Consider the following 19,894-nt stretch of genomic DNA (forward strand, 5'->3'; position numbering starts at 1 on the left):
TGTTGCTACGATTTCTAATAAGCTCACATGATCTACCAGAATCAAGTCCACTGTCAGTTGATCGTATCCACACAATCTGCCAGCCTACGGATAACCAGCATTTTCCTACACCTGACACCAGAACCAAGACCCATTATAGAACCTCTCGAGCATGACCAAGAGAGGAGATACGACCTCAATAAAACTACTTCACTCTTATTCCTTTATGTTCTTCCTCCTCGTTAAGACAGAGCCCTTTAATACCAATCAACAATAAAACCATTATCCACTATAAATGTCATCCTAATATCATACATATATACTACTCACATCCCTTGTTAATAAAATCTTTAAGCCAAGTTACGTCATTATATGTTTAAAAAAAACAAAATTTAGGTTAAACTATAGTTGAAACTAATTACAGATTTGGATGAATTGGAATATTTAAAATTTTGGGACCAATTTAAAAGAGGGTCATAACTTAGGGATAAAATTAGAATATTCAAAAGCTTAAGGATCGATTTAAAATGAAGGTTATGGTTTAATACAGATGATGCAATTAATTCAGAATTAAATATTAAATAAGATGTCACGTATGTTAACACACTAGTGAAATTTTAATGTGTTTTGGTTTGGTTGTTGAGAAATGAAACATTGGAGTGGGTGGTTGGCCAGTTGCTAGTTTAGGAACATTACGGATAATATTCTCAATGTCAACTGCTCCAAAACATATTCTCATTACTCCTACTCCATTTATGCAATGATTTTACTCTGTAATCAGGTTAACAATTAAGACTGCAAACCCTTTATTAAATTATATATATATATATATGATTAAGAACGAACATTTGTGTATGTATGTATAATGTGATCGATGACATATGATATATGCATAAAGATATTAAAAACCAGGAAATAAATAAATAAAACTAAGCTGTTCCATTTAGTAGAGTAGTTGTTTGAGCAGTTGGAAGCAAATATTGTGTTGTCCAGCCTTTTATGATAGGATGTGGCAATAAATAGATGCAAATACAAGATTTTATGATAAATAAATTTGAAAAGTTTTATAAAAATTTTAAGAGATTAAATTATAAAACTTTAAGATACGTGAGATAAAATTACCGATAAAATTATATTTAAATTATACGAGAATTGAAATTTTTATATATTTAAATTATACGAGAATTGAAATTTTTAAAGGATGCAGTAGCACCTTCGATCCATCTGGATTATAAATATATTTTACACATAACACACAACAGTATGCTTGTATGATCATCTTTTCATCTGAGTTTATGTAACTTGTAAAATAGGTGACCATGACTAATAATGAAACCTCCAAGCCTTGGAGACCATTCGGCTCGAAATGTTGCTCAGCTGATGGCCAAACAATTATGGGGAATATGAGGACGTCCAAGTCTGACTTCTCCAATAACAGTTCCCCCATCCCATCGTTTCGACTATTGTCATTTTCCGACCTCAGTCATTCGTCGTCGACGCATATCAACGAGGACCTTGCCCAGTCTTTTGGGGGTGATTTGTATGATTTCAAGCTAAGCGAGCTGCGGGCCATAACCCAGAACTTTTCAGCGGATTATTTGCTAGGGGAAGGTGGGTTCGGGACTGTGCATAAAGGGTTCGTGGATGAGAAGTTGAGGCAGGGTTTGAAGGCTCAAAATGTTGCTATCAAGCTTTTGGACGTTCAAGGCCGTCAAGGACACCGTGAATGGCTTGTAAGCAAATTCAATATATCTTAATCTTGGGTAAACTACATATTTGGTCACCCACCTATTATTTAATTTTTGTTTTTATCACTTAACTATTATTATTATTTTTAAAAATTATACCTAACGTTACATTTTGATTTTGTTTTGGTCACTTATTGTTAAAAATTTAACATTGATACTAATGTGATATTTTTTTTTCAATGTTGACATGAAATTAACTTATGGTGATACGTCAACATCATCATTAATTTTTTGATGGTGTATGACCAAAATAGAACCAAAATGTAATATTAGGTATAATTTTGAGAAAAAAACAGTTAAGTGATCAAAATAAAAACCAAGTAATAGGTGGATGACTAAATAGGTAGTTTACTCTAATCTTTTTTACATAAAAAATTTGCTCTAATTCTGAATTTAAATCACTTTAAGAAAACTAAGAAGTAGAGGGAATATTTTTTTTAGTTTTCATGAAGTTGAGGGGTGAAATTCAAAGCTAAACAATGTATTGGAATGGATATAAGCAATTGATGATGGGTAAGTAGAAATATATATTGGTGTGTAGGTAGAAGTAATATTGTTGGGGCAGCTGCGGTACCCTCACTTGGTGAGATTGATTGGGTATTGCTGTGAGGAGGAACAACGTCTCCTTGTATATGAGTTCATGCCCAGAGGAAGTTTGGAGAACCATTTATTCAAAAGTAACTTCCTTTTTGCCAAATTATATATATATATATATGAAATATTTATGAAAATGAAGTTTAAAGCAGGGACAGGGATCTCAACATCACTGCCATGGGGCACCAGATTGAAGATTGCCATTGGAGCCGCAAAAGGGCTTGCATTCTTGCATGGGGCTGAGAATCCCGTCATATATCGTGACTTCAAAACTTCAAATATCTTGCTTCATTCTGTAAGTGCGTCTGATATACTGTTGTGTATTATATATATATATATATAATACCTTGGGTTAAGCTTAATTAATTTTGCTTATCAGGATTTTACGCCCAAGTTATCGGATTTTGGACTTGCCAAGCTGGGGCCTGAGGGATCGGACACGCAGGTCACGACTCGCGTTATGGGGACCTATGGGTATGCTGCACCGGAATATGTATCAACAGGTCAGTTGACGACGAAGAGTGATGTGTACAGCTTCGGAGTAGTACTACTAGAGCTGATTACAGGAAGAAGAGCAGTGGAGAAATCAAGGTGTAAGAATGAGCAAAACCTGGTTGATTGGGCTAAACCCTACTTGAACAGCAGTCGGAGGCTGCGCTATATCATGGATCAAAGACTTGGCGGCCAGTATTCCGTGAAAGGAGCAAAACAGGTGGCTCATCTGGCTTTCCAATGCATTAGTTTGAACCCTAAAGACAGGCCGAGGATGCCAACCGTTATTGAAACACTTGAGGCCCTGCTGCACTGCAAGGACATGGCAGTCTCCTGTGGTCAATGGCCTGTCTCCAATACAAAGATTGGAGCTGCTAATTGCAGAGCACAAACTAGAAAGGGCGTTCAGAATAAAAAATCCACTTCAGCTAATTCAATTCCAAGGAAGACTGTATGATTCATTCAGGTCCACCATAATTTAACATTATATATATCTACTCTACCATGTATGTATGATTAATGCAGCCCTGCTTTGTAAATATTTGAACAGAGGCAAACGGTTGATATATATGTAAGTATTTAGAGTGCACCATCCTTTTTATTTAAGTACTTCAAATATTTTTAAGATAAAAGTAAATACCTGATTTTATCATTTTGATCAAAACATTTACCTAGAGTAGGTACTTAAATGAAAAAAATAGTATATTTTCGAAATATATTTTTACCCAAAAAAATCTTAAATACCTATTTTGATCAAAATATAACTTTAAATACTTATTTTGACTAAAAAATACTTTAGATATTTAGACAAAAAATATATATGTATATTTAACGTAAATCGTATAGTTAATAATTTTCTTCAAGAATATTACTATAAGACATTTATATTTATTTAAAATGACACTTGCTCCTACCACTAGCACTCCTCAACTTCTAAATAATGAAATTAAAAGCCTAAGTTTAATCATGAAAACGACACGCTGCTGATGTCTAATGTTCAATGGAAACAACAAATTCTTAGTAATACGCTAAGCGACCTTCCTTTCGTTGAGCATTGTAGTAGTAATAATATTTCTTAGTCAACATCAACAAATTGAGCAACCAATTTCTTCTCCCTCCCTCTCCAACCAATACCAGCACATCTCTTCCCTCCGCGTTCAAAATGCAAGCTCACCACATTTCTCCCAACCCAGAATCATCTTTCCCTTTTCCAGCCAAAAGGGATCATCCACAGATCATGCAGGCAGCAAAAAACCCAAAACACCCAGAAACAAAGAAAACCCAAATTACCTAAGCATTACGGTCGAGATTACCGATCTATCTCTCTTTTCATCTTTTTTTTTTCAATTTTGTCGCCAGGGTTTAGAACTTACTATCTACATGGATGCCAATGCTCCTCAGGAAGTATTGAGTAAAACTGCAAGCTCAGTTCTCCACAGCCAACAAATCATGTCTGCAGATATCACCACGGCAAAGAGGGCACACCCTGCAAGCCATAACATGTCAGGACATCCCTGAGGCTGAAAACACAATAACATTACTGCGATTATAGTAGCATAAAAGGGTGAAAAGAAAAAGGAAACCAATTCCACCACCCAAGATGGCATTCAGTAGGAAAGAAAATAACTAGTTGAGTTTTGGAAAACATACCCCATTTCACGTCTTTTTCTTTTCTATTTTAGTTTTAAGGATTCCCATCTCCAGTTTTAATGCATACATGATCAACAAAATAAACCAAATAACAAAATGTGGAAACTCTTGGTTTTAACTATAACTTGGAAACCTTGTTATCCAGTTTACCAAATTTAGTTGATGTACCTTCTTTTATTTATCACAATATTAAAGTAAAAATGGTGATAGAAAATGAAAAACATTTCCCAAACCAAACAGGTCCTTGTTGTTAACATTTTCGAAGTTTGGAAAAATATGTTAATGGTACACACTGGGAAAGCCTGTGTGGGAGTTACAGTCTTTGCAGATATTATGCAAGTGGACACACCTTGGTTTACCAACAAATATATAAAACCAGTGAGGCAAAGTGAAAAACCTCATAAAAGAAATTTCCAAGATTTTATATTTTTATTGCAATCCTTACTAAGTTTACACGATGAAAGTGTCGATAGTAAAAATCAGGCAGGGCTCTATCTAGCCAAAAATAATTAAAAGACGGTGGATATATCATAAGTTATGTTAATGGAAAGAAGGAATCTATTTCTCCACACATTTTACCACGAGGTTAGGCAGCAAGTATAAGACATCCTTCACGGTATTTTAAAGGAGCAACAAAACTTTGATAGGTAGCATTTGACAGATCATTTCCTAGGGGAATCACATGGAAGGAAAACAAGAGGTAGATTGATGAGAAGGAAAGATTACAGCATGCAATTCCAAATGCTCTTAAGACCAACAAGCTATAAGTCTTCCAGAATCACCCTTTGGCAGTTTTATATATGTTGTATCACCATTCACCACATAACATAAAAAATGCATTTCTACAAAATTTTCAGAGGGGAATATTGACAGTTTTTCAAGTATCATATGACTTCTTTCTGTTTTGCTTCATTATTCTTACTTGACAACGTAACATGTGGCATGCATCGCAACCCATGTCCTACTTCAGGGGAAGAAATGGCAAGCCTATTTTATCTAGTACACCCTTAATCATACATTTACCACAGCGTTAAGCCGTTAACTTAAAAATGAATTGCAATAATAGTTGTCAATCTTATACCTGTGAATCTCCTTGAGCCACTTGTCTACACAAGTTCTGTGGAATTCATGATTACAAGGCAATATCCGCATGCTATCCCCCTCCTCATACTCCACAAGGCATATGTAACATCTGTTAATGGAATATAAAAGACAATATTAAGACCCAAAAGATGCCTCATTGCAGACTAATGCCATATGAGGTTACTGAAAAAGAAAGCATACTGAAGGGTTAGGACCCTTAGGAACCACATATCCCCCCACTTTATATCTCAATGCAGGCAGACAATACCTACTTGATTGTTTGAAACCAACCTTCTTGAGCCTACTAGTGACTATAATTTGGAAGAATGCTTTAACAGTTAACGTCCATAAAGAGCCCAAACTTCATTTTCAGCTACCTTATTAGTTTAAAAAGAAATTATCTGATTGAATAAATTAGCTGATTGAATATTGATTTCAAGCCATTCTGTTTTAAATAATCCCAAACAAAGAAAATTTCAGCTACCTTATTAGTTGAGTCTCATATTGTCATTAGCTTAATAATAGTTATGATATAGGTCAAGAAGACTCATCATCAGTCTACAAACATACTGTAGTTTAAAAAGCTTTCACTTCTTCCTACAATCGATTACGTTACATCTAAGCTCATGATACACATTTGTACCTTATTCTGAGCTAAAATGTCAACCACATATTCATTCATTGCAGATCCATTTAAAGTCAAGGCATATGCAGTTAAATCTAATCTTCAACTACCTCTCGGAGACAATTTTTCAAGTGTGCTTCACATTTTTCAAATATCAGAGGAAAATGAATACTTACTGCCCAGCTTCATCATTATGAAGTTTGTGTGACTTGTTGAATACTTTGACAGGAAGTGATTCCACAACTTCATTAGGTGCAGGAACAGATCCAATTGAAGATACAGAAGGTCGTGATGATAAAACCACCGATTGCTGGTGAATTTCATCCAGAACCTAGTTAAAATGCATAGAAATTTAACTCCAAGAGATAGGTGCAAGCGATAGATGGTCAATCCACCCAGAGAATGCAATAATAACATAACAAATTAAAATCACCTCAAATAAAGCTTCAGCTAACATAACAATTCTAGATATACTAGCCCTAGCACTTGTCTCATCATTTGAATTGGAATCTCGATTATTAACACGGCAAGTGCATCGACCAGTTCGATGTTGACCAGATAATATACAAGACCTTTCATGTCCAGAGAAGTTCTCAAAACGGCTTCCCAGCCGTTGAAGAGCTCGAACCTAAATCAGTCACATAAGTCAGTAACTAAAGGAAACAGATAAAAATAAGCATCACCTTTCACTGAGGAAAAATATTCAATCAACTTATGGCAGTGGAATGAAGGCAAAACCTAAAGAAGGAGCAGACACAATGAGGTACAAATAAAGCACTAGGAAACATTGTCAGCCAAAGCAACTGTTGTATTCGAAATGTTAATGAAGAATGTGCAGTTCAACAGAGGTTGATGAGATGCTATCTGCATAATTCAGTAATCATCAGATATTAAATTCGAATATTACAAACCTGAGATCTTATTCTTCTCCTCCTTTCAAGGAAATTGGATCTGTGCTCGAGTAAATCGTGATACCTAGCTTCTCTAGATCGTGAATTTTCAACTTCATGGTCCTGAATGTTAAAAACGGGATTACTGGGTATAGCGGGGGCGGTGGATGTAGATGTGGATGTGGAAGGAGAGTTAGCTGATTGCCGTGACTCTATGTCCGCTGCATATGCGTGAGTTTGATTGATGTTTTGCTGTAAAGGGCAGAATGTGAAATCTGATAAGGAAGCTCTACGAAGAACACGGTCACGAAGCCTTCCAACACTCAATGTTCTGCTAAAACGTACATTCCCTTCAACAGGTTCTCGACTTCCAACTCCAACACGCCTATCCCTATTTGTGTCTGCATCATTGAAGATTACGGGAGAACATAAATTTACAGAAGAATTATCCTGGCGAAGTTGTTGAGGACGTTCTTCAAATGTCTCGGAGTTGTCATCAGGGTTCAATATTGCAAGACTTGAAGGATATGCCCTAGACGAACCCAAACTATTAGCTCTGCTTAATCTGAAGCTAACATTACCCGGAAGGAAGCTAAAGCCGGAGAGGCAACGAGAAGGAGAGTGATGCACTGTTGCGGTGGTGGCTCTGCCAGAGCTGCTACCACCACTGGAAGACATGCATGGCAGCGGCATTTCGTAATCAGATGCCGTTTCCCCTTTAACCTTCCTAGAACATTCCCTTTTGACCTGATCCGGCTCAGATTCTGGTTCTCTCCGGTTCCGGTTGGTGAAACTAGAACCGCAGTCTTTATTACGGGATTCAGCAGATCCAGAAGGCGGCCCAAGGCAAGAGGATTGGAAAACCCGGTTCTTCCCAATAGATCTTCTGGACGAGGAAGCTCCTCCTTTACAAGAACCCTTGCTCCCACCGGATCCCATCTTCAACCTAAATCACAAACAAACAAAAAGGAAATGGGAAAAATTATAGCCTAAATTTACGTCATTGCCATCTTCATGATTTTGCTTGGAAAAAAAGTATTCCACGCAAATTACAAGCTCAGGTCAAATGAGATACACCACTTACTGATGGTGTTTCCGATTTCAGATCAGATCTGGACGATGCAGTCGCGGCTTGAATAAGAGTTTTAAAAATTTGAACTTAATGACAATACATTTTCTCCTTAAATTGTCATTTTCATCTCTATGACTATACTAAGCTGTCTCTATGTCTGTGGTATATTAATAATGAGCACTTCTCTTCCCGTTTTATCAATTTTGTTATCATCGTTTAATTGTTGTTTTAAATGTATTAGAATTTCATATTTACTTATTTTTAGGTTTGAGGGAGTGACATTTTTTAGAAAATTAATTAAGTTTTTATGTAATTGATATTATTCTTTCATCGATTATAATAGTGATGTGATAATTTATGGTGATTGAACTTTCATTATCAAATGAATAAGAGTATCTTATTCAGAACAAGTACTATTTTGTAATTATGTTTGCTTAATAAAATAATAATAATTATATGAAAGAGAAAATTGATTAATTTTTAAAAATAAAAGAAAATTTTATTTTTTTAAAATAAAAGTCTATTTAACTTTTAAATAAAAATATTTAAAATATAACTATATAAAAATAAACAATTATTAAAATTATTAAAAATAAAAAATACTATTAAACTTTTAAATAGAAATTAAAAATTTAAAAGATATTAAAAATATAAAATTATAAATTACTAAAAAGATAAAATTTTAAAAATATACACAAAGTATTAACAAAATATATCTATCGAAAAAGTCTTTGATATCTCTTATCAATATAATTTATCGTTATTCTTTAAACATATTCTCAACAAAATTAATCTTACACTAAAGTAATAATATTTTAATTTTTTTATCATAATTTAAAAGAGATAGAATTTACTCAAAAATAATATCAATAAATAACTAAATTACGATATTAAGAAGAAAATCAGGCATTTAATTAAAATAAATAAATATCATTACACTCAAATAATAAGATTAAGTAGTAAAATTTACATCAACCTAATTTTAAAGATATTGACTATCATGGATGGATGAGAGAAGCTATTTACAAAGGAAGTGGCAAACTCAAATGTTATAATTTTGAGTCTTATCTTTTTTTAATTAATCACTGGTATCCGATCTATTGACCGGCTAATTTAGATCGGAAACTACAGAGACAAAGGCGACCCTCCCAACCCAATTTGCTCCATTCGCAAACGCCAGGATTCGAACTCCTGATTTTGCTTAAGGAATCTAGTGTCTCATCTCACTATATCAACTGGTTGTTGGTTGAGTCTTATCTCTTTAATTCAACTCCTAAGGATATTTCTATACAGAGAGGTTAGGATTTACTTAAAAAAATTAGTTTTAACTAATTAAAAACCAAACAAGTTGTATAAACAAGTGATCGTACAGGTCTGGGATTCGAACACTAACGACTACAGTGTATTTGAATATTTATTTTCAAATTATTAAAATTCTTTAAAACAGCCACCGGTAATCTATCTTAAATTAATCAAGAAAATATATAGAACAAGTTTGCCTTTGCCAAGCGTGTCAGCAACTGCATCATGTAACTATGGCCAGCTGCAACCACATTATTAGTTAACCCAAATTGACTTGTACAAGAAGAAAAAATGAAATTATTTGACATTGGAAGTACGGCCCCAGGGACGGCGATGCAACCAACCGAGCCATGTCTGCCCCGTTCAAGCTAAGAGTGTAATTCGAATCTGAGAAGCTGGCGTGTGCCCTTTGTTAGAAAATAAGATTGTATAATCCTGAAAATAGACGTTGCTCCTCATATCAATAGAATCTTTCATATTTTGTACATTTGAAGTGAGGAAGTAGAATCTGCGTATGTAACTCTCTTCAACAAAGAATTTTTTAGAAAAAAAGAAATCACAGCTAACGTAATCAACCCGTAAGAGATCGAGGTGAGCGTCTATTACGCTAACATAAGGCACCCTCGGATGTATGACTAAGTAGCCTATAAGGGTAACGATGCCTGCGATGATTACCGCCAAGCTGATGATGGTGCATACGATGGCAGCACATCACAGCTAGAAAGGTGTATGTCGTCCCCAACCGGATGAGAGTTTTGGATTTGAGGGCATTGAGGTTGGGGGTCGACTGATGGCGACATTCCAATTTCGAAGAGATTTTAAGTTCTCTGAAACAACGATGAAGAAAACGAGGCACACCTATCCGCAGCCTAGAAGTTCCTCGAAGAGTCGACCACCTTTTTGATGGCCTTAAACTCATCCCCGGAACCCGTTGGCAATATCGTTTTCGGCGGCAGGGGTCGTTTGATGTTTGAATTACAACCTAAATTGATAATCCACTGATGTAAACTTCCACTTCTTGTGGTTGTAGTTGTAACATAATATTTTAACCTTGAAAAGCTTCGGAAGCAATACGTAAATAGCCTTTACATTTTTATTGAAATTTTGTTCACCAAATCTAATGTTATATCTAGTAATTAAGGACTTCCTCCTGAGTGTCTTCCCCTTTTTCGTTTCGTAGAGCCTCCACGATCCACTTAGCATCCATTTCAACGATGAGTCTCCTTGCTCCCAAGGATTTTGTAAGAATGAACCCTTGACGAACTCCCTAGACTTCGACAGTTGATCTACTTGTGGTTCCAATCTGGAGCATAGAGCCCCCTTTCCATTCCCCATTTTCGACGCGGATTAAACCTCCCGCCGCTGCAATTCCGGTGGACGTATTGTGCGCCGTCCGTATTCAAGATCCACATCCCTTCAGGAGGCTTCATCCACTTAACCCAAAAGGGTTCTCTGGTAACTTTAATGTACATTGTTTTTGTGGCTATCTTGATTTCTTCAGCAAGTTTAACACTGTACTGAGTGATTTGTTTTGGATTTCTGACTCTGTTCCTGAATATTGCATCACTCCTGAATATAGAGGACTATAATACTTTATGTAGTAAATTTGGTTAGATATTGTTTTGAAAAAATAATTTTCTTACATAAGGTGTTAAGATAATTATTTTTTTCATTTAGAATGAATATTATAGTGCTCCATAGAAGACAGCGTAAAAGACCCATCAACTTTTGAAAGGGATCTAAAAGATCATAATCATAATTCTACTTAAAATCCGTTTTCTTCTTCAGAATCCACAAATTTACAGACTTGTCTCACCATCTACAGCCTTGTTTCTTGTTTATCCGATCAAGTTTTTACTTAATCACCATAAAAAAGTTTTAACTCTTATTTAACTGTTTTGTAACGCTGAATCTGAATATTTAACCAAAGAAAAGAATAAGTAAATTGTGACAAACAAGAATGATGTGGACAAAATAGGGAAATTTTAGGAAAAGGTAAATTTAATATAAAATTATACAAATTTGTCTTTTTCTAAATTTCTTAACGACAAAATAAGGTTGAGTATAACATGGGAAATTTTACAGTGTGATATTTTAATATAAAGTTAAAATAAAACGTTATCGATTTTATTATTGTTTAAATAATAAAGCTGATAAAAATTATTTAAAAATTATTATTTTTATCTAAAACATCGTTTTTTTAATATTTTCGGTAAAAGTGTCCAAGAATAATAAAATCAGTAACGTCTAATAATATTTTCGATCATTTTTAGCACCTAATAATATTTCTGATCATTTTTTCGAAATCCGATTAAAACACCTAATAATAACAAAATCAATAACGCCTAATAATGTTTCCGATTATTTTTTACCAATTTTATTATTTAAATAATAATAAAATTAATAATATATTTTTGTAATCATATATTAAAACTATATCAGGTGATCATTTATTAGCTAGACTAACATCCCACAACCGAAAATAAGAGTTGAAAAGGACAAGCAAATTATGTTATGGAATGTCAGCTATCACTCACTTGGAATAGGAATAAGAATAAAAATATAGAGCGAATAAAAGATCTTTTGTGTCTGTCATTTTGCGTGACCAATATTACTCCTAATCATGATAAGTAAATTGTTTATATATACATGCCTCATGCCACGTGCTAAGCAGTCCTGTCATCATCACATCACATCCTATATATCGCATCAAGTTCACGATTCAAATGAAAAGTTATTAGTTTAGTTTTTTTTCTTAAAAATATTAATCAGAGTTATTTAATATTTATTCTTTCAGTCACCTGTCACCACTTGACTGACTCAAGAGGTTCGGCGGAACTTAAAAGTGTACAATGCATCTGTACATGGCTGATTGTGTGGGGCTCCAATGCTTCCATCTTTCTTTCGAAGTTGGATGCAAATTGTCCAGCTCCAGTCCAATCGCTTCACTTCCTTCCATCCTTCTTCTTCGCTCACTCTTGATGCCACCCAAACCATGAAGATGAAATCACCAACTCCTCTACATTTCACCCCCAGACCCCTCAGAACCACCGCGCCGTCGATGCAATTCGGCCTCAATTCTCACGATTTGGCACCGAATTTCAAAAGGGTTTCTGTACTTCACCCTCCTTGTGCCGCCGCTAAATTCCCACTCACCGGAACATCTCTTCATCCAACGCGAATCCCATCAGTGGCCTTTGTTGCAGCCAATTCCCATTTGGACACCCAGACCTCGTCCAGTTGCTTGGAAGCTACAGAAGAGCGTATAGAGAAGGTCTGATTTTATATATATGATTCTTTAGATAAGATATGGTTTCTTGGACTTATCTCCATTTTTTTGATGTAATTTTACAGGTCGTTTATCGACGTCGGTTTATGACTCTCCTGGCTGTTTTTGGGTCTTTAACAGGATCAATCCTTTGTTTCATCAAGGTACTTGATTTTCTCTTCTCATGTTTACTTGGTTGTCTTCTAATCTTAATCGACTTCAAGATTTGGTTTCATGGATGTAATATTGTTTACTTACACCTGAGGTTTTGAGATTCTAAACATTGCAATAAATGTCAGGGATGTAATATAAAGAGCTGATAATATGTCCTGTAGAAAACATAATTTATCATGTTTTATTCCATGTTCCACTTGTTAGACGAGGTGACTTATAACATTGCATTAATCTGTTATCTTAAATGCACTTATGATATGCAGGGCTCTACTTCTATTGTGTCATCTTTCATGGAATATTTTGTCGATCGGAGCAAAGTGATTTTGTTGCTGGTTGAGGCCATAGGTGAGGGTTTGTTCGTTACTGAAAGCTCAATATTTTTTGCTCTTATGGTTATGGATGATAGAGAGTATAAATCAGAGATGCTACAGAGCTTTTCTTTGTTTCTTATCCACTATTTATTTGATGCAATCTCAATTACTACTGCTACAATCTCCGGTCATTAGGCCATCGATTGAAATTAGGAACTTACTGCTAGGAATGATATACATAGGTTAAACTTGTTCTACAGCAACGCATACAAGTAATGCTTAAATTTCCAGGCAGAAAGCAAGTTCCCTATTCAAAGTTCATTTAGGTTTTACATAAGAACAGTTGCATCAGCATCAATGTTCATTAAATCGATTCCCTTTTTCTCTCTTTCAATTTATCTTTTAGAAACTTTTTGAAACCATTGATTCAATAAAAAGAAATCATGGTATTGATTCGATATGACCTAATCTGTTTAATCAGTTAGCGATCCTATCTCGTATAATTTCATTCGGATCTTCTTTTTTGTTTCCATACACTGATATTGATTTGGAGTCTAGATTGGCATGCTGATACTTTTCTTGTGTGGCAACTTAGGGTTTTGCATGAGTAGTAGACTTAGCATTATGTTCTTAATCAGTTAGCATTGTTTCATCATTCTTGTGTGAGTGGTTAGATCCTATTAAGATGAGGCCACTATCCACTGTATTGTTCTTCCAGATGTCTATCTACTGGGAAAAGTAATGCTGGTTTTTGGAATGGGTCTCTATGAGCTCTTTGTTTCCAATCTTGATATAGCAAAAGCACAATCGAAGGAAAAGGGTACATCGACATCAAATCTCTTCGGCATGTTTGCTTTAAAGGTCAGTCGAATTTTTTGGCTACGTTTTCTTGTTGGTCTTTTCTATTTGCTGTCTTGAGGATCTTTAATACCATTTGATTGTGGGATTAACGAATGCATTTATTAGCTTGTCAAATATAATTTGATTTCTGATGTGGCTGACTCGGTGCCCAGGAACGACCAAGATGGTTGGAAATCAAATCAGTGAGTGAACTAAAAACCAAACTCGGTCATGTAATAGTGATGCTTCTTCTGATAGGATTTTTTGACAAGTGCAAGAAGAATGTCATACACACTACACTGGATTTGCTTTGTTTCTCGGCTTCTGTACTTCTATCCTCCGGTTGCCTGTTTTTGCTATCTAAGCTCAATGGCCCTACATGAGACTAAGTTTTCTCTTCTTTATATACATGTATGTTAGATACAAGGGGTTGTTCCTGCTAGTTTGTTATGTATGTAACGGGGGATATATCATTCGGAAACTATACATGTAATACATGCTTAAAAGGTTATCAGTCGTAATCTTATATGATTGTTTAAGTCTTCTTCTTGGATTAGTATAACAAAAATCAACAAACTATTATGAACAAGGACGCTTCCATGCAATACAAATGGTCGGTTAGTGTAATAGATGCAAATTACCTAGGAACACCATCATCGTCATGACATTATATGTATCAACAAGCTATTATGATTCTTTTCTGTAAAAAAAAGTATAGCAAAAAGGCCAGCAAAAAACAAACAAACACGAACCTGTCCCACTGCATCAGTTTAGTAGTTCCTACCAAGCATTTCTGCAAGATTCCCAAACAACCACATTCATTCACCTCGAGATAAAGCCTTGTTAAACCCAAAGATTAATATGGTAAATTGAGATGATAGTTGATGAAGTCTGTAGAAACCATTGGATTTAATGAGTACCGAAAACTCATATCTTCCCATCGCCTCTCAAACCATGGACATGTCCCCTGCCCCGGTTGCAAGTGTAGTTCTGACTGCACCCAGCACCATAGCCACTAAAAGGCCCATGATTGACGTGGGATCTCTGTTGGAAGTTGCCAAAAGTCTGGAAAGTAAAAATTGAAATCAAATTATTTAACAAACCTTATTTTTTCCATGTTATGTGCCTCTCTCTCTCTCTCTCTCTCTCTCCGCCCTCTCTCTGCACATGTGCGAAAAATATAACACAGCCTCAAAAAAAAAAAAAGAGAGAATTTTAACAGACCTCACTCTCTAACTTCGATCTCTCAAAAAAATGATTGTCCATTTCTTGAACCACGAGATTGAGAATTACAGGATATTGTGTCATAGAACTCATCCTTCATATAAGCAGGCTGCAGGAAAAAAAACACCCATTAGAATTCATACAAACTTCTATGAACTATAACTGTAGTATATAGAGCATAAAGAGGAAAACCTTGGGATCATATTTTGACAGTATTCCAAGAGCCTGTTTGTCTACAAAGCTCTGACTTGACACGTCATCCTTTTGTTTTTCCTTCCCAAGATAGCCCCACAGTTCATCCTTTTTAAACTTCTCATACGTGGCTTCAAAGTCAAATTCTTCAGTAAACTGTATGGAGTACAGAGACTGCAAAAATTCAATAATATATAACAGTTATTACTAAAATTTCAACCTATCCAATACTATCTACACAAATGAATATTAAACACAGCCTTGAACTACATATTAATCTAATTATATAAAGAAAGGAAATCTTTTAGTTTTCAACTAATAGAAACAAATCACAATATTAATGCATCGATATTCACAAGCATCAGCATTCAGGCTCAACAAAGTAAAAGAAACTTCGTAGAAACAAAAATGAGCCCGTTGCGCAGAATTCACAGACGGAGAGCGAAAGAATCCAGATGCAAAAGCAGTTGTATCCTTATGACCAGGATACATATTCTGTGTTGAAGAAATCACATTAGATCCGGTCTGTGCTAACTGACCAGGAGTTAACGAAGATGGAGATGATGCTTGCGAGGAATATGAAGAAAATGCATGAGAAGGCATGGAGTTGGGAAGAACAGATGAAGGATAGGCATCATCAGCAGGGCTATTAACAGCTTTGCCAACAGGTTGAAGTTCAATAATGTTTGTATCTTCGAAAGATGAAGGAAATGAAATCATTGTTAGTGATACATTTGCAGCCTGTGAGGCTTGTGCTCTTATTGGTGAGCAGCATGGCATACCAGAGGTCCAGAGGACATGGAACGTTGTACTGGAGTAAAAGAGCCTGCAACGGTAGAATGCGATGAACTGGATGCAGTAGATGAAAGGATAGGGTTAACAGGTTCTGGTGCATCTATCAATCCCATAATGGGAGAAGAGTGAAAATTAGGACTGTTTACATGACTCTGCACAGTCATAGGAGATGACAATATTGAAGGAGATTGGAATGAAATAATCTGTTGTGTTTGAGAAACATTGATTAGTTCGCTACTGCATCCATGGCAATTCAACGGTGTGGAAAATAATGGAGAACCAGTGTTTTCAGCACACTGGGATTGATTTGATTGATCGACCTAGTAGGCCAATAGATGTGTTGATAAAGCACTCTGATGAGCTCTACTAGCTAATGCAGGGGTATCCTGCCCCTGAGGTGATTCTATTGAAGTTCTACCGCCAATTGAAGTTGATGGAGAGGACCTAAGTGGCACACCTGAAAACTGTGACTTCGAAGGGAAGTAACACAAAACAAGAAAATCAATTACACTGAAATTTGACCCATGAAAAAATTTAAATGTCAATACCTGAATAATGGCAGGGTCGTTGTGAAGCTGCTCATCTATTTGCACAGGAGGGAAGGACTTAACCTGCAAATCCTGGAATTGAATGTCTCAATAGAAATCAGCTTACACCATAAAACTAATATTTTTAATATGGATGGTCGAGTGCATGCATACACATGATCATATACCCATATGATTAGATAGCACAATCAGATTCAAGGAGCAAAAAATTGAAGAGCTCCCACTGGCCAGCCATAAGATATAACATTACCTTGAGTACAGGAGTCAAGCCAAACCCTATTTTTAAATGGTATACCTTAGATGCTTTCACTACAAACAATAGCCTTTTCTGTCACATTTTGTAAATACCAGAACATATCCTTCTCCTTTGAGATCTAATATTTTGAATAAAAGCAAGCATAATATATTTAAACTTTTTTGGGTCTGATACACCTTGATATCGGTAGCCATATTAGGCCCCAACTAAATGCAAAGTTGAGTGGGGTCAGACCCAAGCTCTCCCATCGTTGTTTACTTCACCCACAAGACTCGAGCCCGAAACATTGTTTAAGGGGCATCGAACTCCTCGAGCCAACAAACCTTGTTAATACTTCAATATTAGTTTTCTGTTCTTTAATTCATAAAGGCTATTGAAATAACAAAAGCATTGGAATTAATTTTTTTAATACTAACAAAAGCATTGGCAAAAAGTTAAAAAGAACATGCATAGGTCATTACAGACAGTCAAATCCCAACATGTAAACTTCATAAAAAGTTAGGAAACAAGAACTGTTTTCATAGGAGTCATAAAGGATAATGCATCTTTACAAATGATTCAATCTACAAGGATGCACAATCACTGGGTTAAGACGCTCTAGCAAAAACATATGGCACGAGATTGGTAGCGGATTCAAAATTAGAACCTAGGGGACATATCTATGAAATGCTCTCACTTACTTCAATGTCACTTCCACTGAAGAGAATGAGTTCATAAACTTCATTGCTTGGTGGCACTTGTGCACCATCCTTCTTCCGACCCTCTGTTCCATAAGATCTTACTGCAACATCAAAAGGAAGACAATATACATAAGCGAACTCGGAAAACAGCAGAAGTAACATCATATTTAACAAATAATCACCTTGAAACAAATGCCCTATCAAACTTTCAGCAAAAAATCAATCTAAAATAGAGGGGGGGAAAGTACGAAAAAAATTCTCAAATTATAAATTCAAACTACATTACAGAACAGATATTAACCTCACCTAACCTAACTCGTAAAGTCATCATCCGAAGGACAGAGCATCATCCATTCGCCAAACAGTAAATACAAAATAAAAAAGAAGATACATAAGAGGCAAAGAGATGCATTGCATAGCACGCGTAGTGAGAGAGTGAGAAAACTAGCTAGGGCTACCGTTTCGGAGGCCAACGGTGGAATCTTTGACGTTGATATGATAAAGAACACCTTCGTAGCGTACCTCATACTTAGAGATGACACTAATGAAACTTCCTAGCAACAAGTCCCCTGCATTTTTGGAATTCGACCAAGAATCGCTCGCCATCTCCTAACCGAAGAAAACTGCGGCGAATCTCTTTCTCTTCGTAATCAAAGAAACAAAAGAAAATAACTCTTGATTCTGATCCTTGAATATTCTAATCCTAAGGCTTACTCCTGCTGCATCTACACAGTGGAATATTTTCAGCTATTTGTACCGGGAAATTGCCGAGCATCGTAAATGGCGTCGTTGCAATTCTCGGTTTAGATTCTAAATAGGAGTGTATTCGGCTCGGTTTTTCATTCGGTTTTTCAATAAAAGATAATTGAATCGTCCTTTTGGGTTTTTAAAAAACCGAAAGCATAATCGAAATCGAATCACATAAAATTGTGGCTTTCAATTCGGGTCGGTTTTATTCGTTCATTATTTTTCAAAAATTTAATATAGAAAACTACCTAAACTATATTTTAATTTAATTTTAAGTTTTTAAATTTTTTTCGTTAAAATTATCTAACGTTTTCAACATTACAACCTTAAGTACATTAGCTGTAATGATTGTCAAAATAAATTATTATATAACATGTGTCGTACTCATATAATTTTTAGAATTTTTATTTTTAAAAAATAAATAAAAATATTATTTAAAAACAATTTATTTTTTAACCCTGTGTTAACATCCCCGCCATCCCTTTGAGGCGGCGTCATCCGCCACCTCTCGCCTCTCCCGTGTCCCACGTTCAACAAGGATTTAACGAGTTTATTGTGAACGCAAGGACTGAATAACAATCCTGGTGTGAATGCAAGAATTGGATTTACGATGCAGTGTGAGAGCATAAATGCCACATGTCGTCGAAAATTTTAAAATAGATTAGAAATTTAAAAGGTTTAGAGATTTAGGGTTTTGGGGGTAATGTTAAGGACGATAATCGGTCAATGATTGAGCTTCAATAAGTAAGTGATATTTCGGCGACGGAGATAGTGGTAATTGGAATAATTTGACATAGAAGTTGATGAAGAAATGTTTTGATTGTATTGCAAAGAACTTGTACGATGGATATAGTAAATATTTAACATTGTTCAAACTTGTAATAATTTGATTGAAGTTTAGCATAAATTATGCATGGATTTTTTTAATAAATCGCTAATTTTATTCAAAATATGAAATATCCTACCTTATAATAAATATTTAAAATCATAATCGTAAATTGATCATATAATTAGGATAATTTCCTATAATCATTGAAACAAAACTAGCAACTTAAGATCACATAAAGACTATACAAGGAAAGATTAAAATTTAACCAAGAAAACTTGAACAAAGATAGATACAAACAGATCTGATCGCACAGGTAAACGAACCATAAAAGGGGATTAAGCTACTGAAAAAACATCGACAAACCGCAAATCAGACTCGAGTGACATGAAAAGCTATCCATTAACACATAACGGATATTCAAATCCAATCCGAAGGTCCAAAGAAGGGAATATCAACAATATATTAGATAAGCGCCATCTTGATCGTGACAATGTGTAATCAACCCTTAAGAAAAAAATAAGTGAACAAAGACCAAACGGCCGTAAAATGTGTCAAACGACATAAAAAACGTGTCATAAAAGCAGAGAAAAGCGTA

The 19,894-nt window shown here is 35.3% G+C and overlaps 3 protein-coding genes and 1 pseudogene across 4 annotated transcripts; 2 read left to right on the forward strand and 2 right to left on the reverse strand.

Annotated features, from left to right (window-relative positions):
• Positions 1-1,265: 1,265 nt before the first annotated feature.
• Positions 1,266-3,270, forward strand: LOC120219283 (probable serine/threonine-protein kinase PBL15). Its single transcript, XM_039216109.1, has 4 exons — positions 1,266-1,712; positions 2,269-2,404; positions 2,474-2,616; positions 2,701-3,270. The coding sequence occupies exons 1-4, from the start codon at positions 1,299-1,301 to the stop codon at positions 3,268-3,270; spliced, it is 1,263 nt and encodes a 420-aa protein (XP_039072040.1). The 5' UTR covers positions 1,266-1,298.
• A 572-nt stretch (positions 3,271-3,842) lies between these two features.
• Positions 3,843-8,251, reverse strand: LOC120219575. Of its 2 annotated transcripts, none has more exons than XM_039216401.1 (6): positions 8,146-8,251; positions 7,083-8,007; positions 6,605-6,799; positions 6,348-6,502; positions 5,545-5,655; positions 3,843-4,299 (listed from the first exon to the last, which is right to left on the reverse strand). In XM_039216401.1, the coding sequence occupies exons 2-6, from the start codon at positions 7,998-8,000 to the stop codon at positions 4,239-4,241; spliced, it is 1,440 nt and encodes a 479-aa protein (XP_039072332.1). In that variant the 5' UTR covers positions 8,001-8,007; positions 8,146-8,251; the 3' UTR covers positions 3,843-4,238. The 2 variants fall into 2 exon arrangements, with proteins under 2 accessions (XP_039072332.1, XP_039072333.1); XM_039216402.1 differs by having other exon boundaries at positions 7,083-8,012; positions 8,166-8,221.
• A 4,056-nt stretch (positions 8,252-12,307) lies between these two features.
• Positions 12,308-14,482, forward strand: LOC120219576. The gene is made up of 5 exons (XM_039216403.1): positions 12,308-12,709; positions 12,790-12,867; positions 13,141-13,222; positions 13,907-14,049; positions 14,202-14,482. The coding sequence occupies exons 1-5, from the start codon at positions 12,323-12,325 to the stop codon at positions 14,409-14,411; spliced, it is 900 nt and encodes a 299-aa protein (XP_039072334.1). The 5' UTR covers positions 12,308-12,322; the 3' UTR covers positions 14,412-14,482.
• On the reverse strand, positions 14,395-18,546 carry LOC120219578 (annotated as a pseudogene).
• Between the last annotated feature and the right edge of the window lie 1,348 nt (positions 18,547-19,894).

Source organism: Hibiscus syriacus, unplaced genomic scaffold, assembly GCF_006381635.1.
Source record: "Hibiscus syriacus cultivar Baekdansim isolate YM2019G1 unplaced genomic scaffold, ASM638163v2 tig00110206_pilon, whole genome shotgun sequence".
NCBI lineage: Eukaryota > Viridiplantae > Streptophyta > Magnoliopsida > Malvales > Malvaceae > Hibiscus > Hibiscus syriacus.

Excerpts from the sequence above, each read along its gene's own strand:
- LOC120219283 (XM_039216109.1), top strand. The coding sequence starts at position 1,299 with ATGACTAATAATGAAACCTCCAAGCCTTGGAGACCATTCGGCTCGAAA. Across the intron at positions 1,713-2,268 it reads AAGGACACCGTGAATGGCTT|GTAGAAGTAATATTGTTGGG; the intron begins GTAAGCAAATTC and ends ATTGGTGTGTAG. Across the intron at positions 2,617-2,700 it reads CAAATATCTTGCTTCATTCT|GATTTTACGCCCAAGTTATC; the intron begins GTAAGTGCGTCT and ends TTTGCTTATCAG.
- LOC120219575 (XM_039216401.1), bottom strand. The coding sequence starts at position 8,000 with ATGGGATCCGGTGGGAGCAAGGGTTCTTGTAAAGGAGGAGCTTCCTCG. Across the intron at positions 6,800-7,082 it reads GGAGAAGAATAAGATCTCAG|GTTCGAGCTCTTCAACGGCT; the intron begins GTTTGTAATATT and ends TGACTGATTTAG. Across the intron at positions 6,503-6,604 it reads TAGCTGAAGCTTTATTTGAG|GTTCTGGATGAAATTCACCA; the intron begins GTGATTTTAATT and ends CATTTTAACTAG.
- LOC120219576 (XM_039216403.1), top strand. The coding sequence starts at position 12,323 with ATGCTTCCATCTTTCTTTCGAAGTTGGATGCAAATTGTCCAGCTCCAG. Across the intron at positions 12,868-13,140 it reads CAATCCTTTGTTTCATCAAG|GGCTCTACTTCTATTGTGTC; the intron begins GTACTTGATTTT and ends TATGATATGCAG. Across the intron at positions 14,050-14,201 it reads TCGGCATGTTTGCTTTAAAG|GAACGACCAAGATGGTTGGA; the intron begins GTCAGTCGAATT and ends CTCGGTGCCCAG.